At 44.1% G+C, this 5117-nt stretch overlaps 1 protein-coding gene across 1 annotated transcript; it reads right to left on the reverse strand.

Annotated features, from left to right (window-relative positions):
* Positions 1 to 120: 120 nt before the first annotated feature.
* On the reverse strand, positions 121 to 5018 carry LOC104072546 (band 4.1-like protein 3; the record flags this gene model as incomplete). The annotated part of the gene is made up of 2 exons (XM_009572050.1): positions 121 to 417; positions 4452 to 5018. Coding segments are annotated over 2 exons (864 nt in total), but the record flags the coding sequence as incomplete, so codon positions are not given.
* Between the last annotated feature and the right edge of the window lie 99 nt (positions 5019 to 5117).

The raw sequence follows: 5117 nt of genomic DNA on the forward strand, positions 1-5117 counted from the left end.
CCCGCCCCGCCCCAGGCTGCAGATCGTAAGAGCAAACAAGCCAACGGAGCAACCCAGAGCAACCCTGACCGTCCCAGGCAGGCAGCACTGGCGCGGGCGACGCTGCCGCCGCCCCGCTACCTGCACAGCGCAGAGCCCTCGCAGGTTCCAAACCAAACACAGAAACAGGAGGAACCCGTAGGGAGCACCGAAAAACCAACCGGCCGCGCAAAGCTCTCGCACTCGCGCGCACGTGCATGCACACACGCGCAGGGAGGGATCCTGCACCGCCGCAGGGGACATGCGGTTTGGCAGCCGGGGTCGGGAAGAGATGAGGCCAAGCGCTCTCCCCTGCCATAACTGGGTGCCGGCAACTGTACAAACCTCGGTGGCAGTGGTCTCACCATCAGCTGCAGTATCCGTCTGCTCACTGTCAGTCTATTTGGTTAGACAAGGAACCGGGTCCCAAGAGGAAGGCAGGAATAGAGAATAAACCCAGCTCATCAGTACACGCGGCTCACACGGGGAACTGTTAGATTCAACATCCCTGCGAACTGCATTAGCATTGCTTTTCAAACCACGCACAAGTCAAAGAAGCAAAATAAAAGTGCTATATTAGTAAACAGAACAGACTCAGAGGAAGACTCGAGGCGTACTGTACACAGTATATGGCTTTACTGGAACAAATTTATAAGCCAAACGAAACATTACTGGAAAAGTGTTATTTGAATAGCAAATTTTTTTTTCTTAAGAAAGCCAGGTGGCTTTAAAAAAAAACTGTGGGGGGGGGAAAAGCTAGTATTTTCTAAACAAACTTTTCCTCCCATAATGTTTTTTTTAAAGAAAATTATTCATCAAATTTTTGTTCTAGCCAATATAGATTAATGTGGTATTTGACTTTTTATCTGGAGGGGGAAAAGATAATTAAAAAAAAAAAAAAAAAAAAAAAAGGCTACTTTAACAGTCACCTGACTTTCAGCCCCTCATTTGTACAGAAGTTCTTCTTGTCTCCACATTTATACACCGTGAGGCTGTCTGCATTACCAAGGAGTTCAAATAACCATACCCCCAGCCCATCTACTGTCTGTCTGCAGAGTAATGGTAAGGCTCAGATCCCACTCGGTTCCAATAAAGAGCAGCTGATAACGTTAACAACAGTAAAAAGGAAGAAAACTGCCACTAAAAGAATCAAAAATACTTCTCATTCCACTTAAGAATATGGATGAAAGCAGGAGAAAAATGAAAGTACACCCCCCCCCCAAACACTCACTAGGTACAAGTGATAAAAATGAAACAAAGCACAGCATTGCACAGACTGATCTATCCCTGCTTTGCTCGACACCGTGAAGAACATTTTAGTGGTGAACCCAAGTGTCGAGATTTAATAAATAGAGAGTCGAGCGTAGGTTACTACAGGCTGAGAAGAGAGTTCAAACGACTATTTTTGATGTTGTGTAAGCTTATGGAAAACTGGTAAGTAAAGAAAGTGCTCCCTACTGCTCCAGATTGGCACATCCAAGTTGTTTTAACATCAGTGAAAGCTCTGGTTATGATTAGTGATTTTCTGTGGTCCTTAGATAATCTAAAGTAACCCGGGCAGGTAATTTAATGCTAGGACAATACATCCCATCCTCAAATCACACCAGTATGAAACAAGAGAAAAAAGCAACCTACTGGTGGGATGCAGCATCAGTCTTAACTTTGAATTTCCTATCTTCTGTCATTTTCTGACAACTCCAATGTTTTATAAAACTGCTTTTTGGATATTTTTTCATTGCTTTGTTCTCTATCATTCCTTCCTTTGAATAATTTGTATTGCTTGTATGACAGGCAGAAGAATAAGCGGGCATTTTGGACTATTCGGTAAGTGCATGAATGCAAGTTACATGCAATTTTTCAAGCAATAACCACTCACTAGACAGACTGCTTTCATTTTTAAATGAAACTGTAATGCCAAAATAGTTTACCTAGCTGGTCAAATTGCTTTCACTAAAGTGTTAGAAAGTTGTTTCTTTATTAGTGAAGGATCTCACCTCTTTATAACATCATAAGCAATTGTAAAAGTATGGCAATATAAAAAAAAAAAAATCTATGCATTGTCATTCCTATTCAAAAAAAAAAAAAAAGAAGGAATTAATGAATCTAGGCATTTAGTCAATAGAAATACTAGCTGCTAGGGTACAAACACAGAAGCTAATGAAATCTAAGGGGTGAGATTCTGTCTCTGACTGCATGGACTGCCTCCAGATGCACTGCTCAAGGGAGAACGGAGCTCAGCCAGGTAGGAGGTTGGTTTAGGTACTGGTTGCAGCCTTCTGCAACACTGTGTGCAATCTTTTGTGAACTGGGGGGAAAAAAAAAGGTTTCTATTTCGTTTACCATAACAGCAATGAAATCCTAAATAAGGCATAGAATTCACTTTATTGCAACATACATGTCTGCTAATACGCCAATCAATAGCCATGGAGTCAAAGTTGGCATTACTGGGTTACTTGAAATCAAGATCGGGGGTTATTGCAGAGCAGGGAATGGCGAATTAAGGCTCAGCAAGGCAGGTTTCCTCCAGAGTGGAGAGTAAGAAAGGTCGGGCTCGACTCCGAGACGGGCTGTAGTGCAGCTGCTGGTGGGGCTCATGGGCGGGCGAGGGATCGAGCAGGAAGGGAAGGCAGCTATCTCCTGAGATGCTGCAGCTGCACCTCCTCTAACTTGCGATCGTAATTGCTGTGATTTGTTTTGCCAATGTAATGCAGACATGCCCGAGTTTAAAACATATTCACTTTCATGCAATATTTTGAACGAGAAATACCCCCCGGATTAGGCACAAGTCTGTGTTGTCTGCCAGGAAGCACTGCCAGAGCAATCACCCTCATAAAAGAGTGACACTAAAAAGCCTATTTTATACGTTTTTATGCTCAATACTTCCTAACTTTACTAACGAAAAGAAGTGCTCATTTCTGAAAGAGGAACAGACCAATGTATTACAAAAACACTGCCTCGTTATTGCCTCTGGAGCTGGCACCGTACTAATGCTGTTATTGCTATTAGATTAATCCAAGTGCAGAGCTAATGCAAATTGAGACCTAAATGCTATCTCAAAATGAGGACACAAAATGAGACAGCAACATTTTGGATGCCTTTTATCAGAAATTGCACATTATTATTTAGTTGTTAGGCATCACAGAGCCAAAAGCATCTAAAGACAATGTTTTCACAAGATAAATTGATGCGACTTTCGGCTTTCCATAAAAAGGACATGAAATCCTGCACCAAGTCTTACAAAACCAACAGCGGCAGGTTACACAAATGTTTAGATGCGCAAGCTGGTTTACTGAAGACAACTACTGCAACGGCATCGACAAGTGGCCAAGACGGCTTTTTACAAATGGCCAGCTAGTCTGTGATGATCCGATCTGGGCTTTTTTTACATACAAAGCAAAACCCTATTTTCGCATTTGAAGATGAAGGGGAAAAAGGAAAAATAAAGAAAAAATGAACTCATTTTATTCTGTCAGCAAAGAATAACGAGGCACCAGCAAAAACTGAGATGCCAGTTACTGTGTTACCTAAACAAGCAGATTCCTTTCCTTCTTCTGGATATATTATCATATCCACAGTTCCCAGAATCACTGTGGACTCCTCCTGCAGTTGGTTTATCTGCCTGCGATAACCCTGGTGGCTTGAGGCATCAGTTTTGGCAGTGCTAGTATAACACTGCAAATGGCAAGACAGTTCCACATGGCATGGTCCCCAAACAGCTGCAGAACAGCTCTCCCAATCTGACCTCTCACTGATACATTGGATTTAAGCATGGGAAAACAATTTAATCAGCAGCAGAGATGGGATCAAAGCTGAAAATCCAGATCCAGGTTTCGCTGGACCAGAAAGCCTCTTCTGGGCTCGGGCTACCGTTGATGGCCTCTTGCAAAAAGCTGAGTCCACCTGAATTTCGAACACCCTGAAGTTGGTGAAGGTGCCCATTATTATTGGCTAGCTATTTATAGAAACATTACGTATATACATACACATATATATGCATGCGTATATAATTATGCAGGAAATTGTACCTAATTCCCACTGTTTAGGTAAATATTCTAAGCCTAACATAAACTGATGGCGGAAGAAAAGGTCTTGGTGGGTTCAGATATAATACCTCAGAGCTGATCAGTTGCAATTTGTTTAGTGCAACTCACTTTGCATCAGCCGACACAGTTCAAACCAAGCCACTTCCACACAGTGTTGTGCCTAACCCTGGGCCCCAAGCTGCACTCCCAACACGAGAAAAAAATAAAAAAGAAGAAGAAAAAAAAACAACCCCCAAACCAGAAAAAAAACCCCAAACCCACCCCTTCTAACATATCAGCACAGACAGAAATGAGGCTCTGAAAGTAGGACCACTATTGCAGCAATCTAACACTGGTTAGGACTGAAGCACCGAACACGAAAAAGAGTGTGTTCGATGCCGAGGTACACACCTCTTCCTCTGAACTGTCACTCAGGTCATTGGCAAGTGAGGCACTCAAGGAGGCCGCCTTGGGCTCCAGGTAGCAGAGGCACATAGCCAGAGGAAAGGAGAGAGTGAGGGCGTATGGCACTGAGAAAGAGGCAGAGAGCAGAAAGAAAAAAATGAAGAGGAAGCAAGGCACCAGGGAGGGGGAGCGGATGGGAAGGTAGTGCTGCACGCTGGCAGGCAGGAGGTTGGTTTCGGAGAGGTTAGGGAGCGACAGGTAGCCGTCGTCATCCAGGAGGGAAGGAAATGACTCTGGAAGTTGCAAGGAGAAGGAAAACAGCGTTCCGCCTTTGCCGGCTTTTTGCTTATAGCCGAAAGCCACGTCTTGCTCGGCGGAGCAAACTCGCCCCTTTCTGTCAGAGTCCGGCTCCGACTCGCCGTGCTTTGGAGCGCTCTCTTGGGGCGCCTCACAACCTAAGGACTTTGTTCGAGCGCTCTCCTTGCATCTCCTGCGAAGCTTTGCTGAAGATGCATGGGGGCCAGGCTGCGAGGATGGCGAGGGGTGGCAGGAGTCAGTGCCAAGCAAAGATGGCTGGTGACAGAGAAAGAGCAGCAAACAAGGCGCAAAAGCAAAAGGACAAAAAGAAAACTGTAATTAGTTAATTTTCTTCCGTGATGATAAATAATATAT

The sequence above is a fragment of the Fulmarus glacialis genome, unplaced genomic scaffold (assembly GCF_000690835.1).
Source record: "Fulmarus glacialis isolate BGI_N327 unplaced genomic scaffold, ASM69083v1 Scaffold13762, whole genome shotgun sequence".
Classification (NCBI taxonomy): Eukaryota; Metazoa; Chordata; class Aves; order Procellariiformes; family Procellariidae; genus Fulmarus; species Fulmarus glacialis.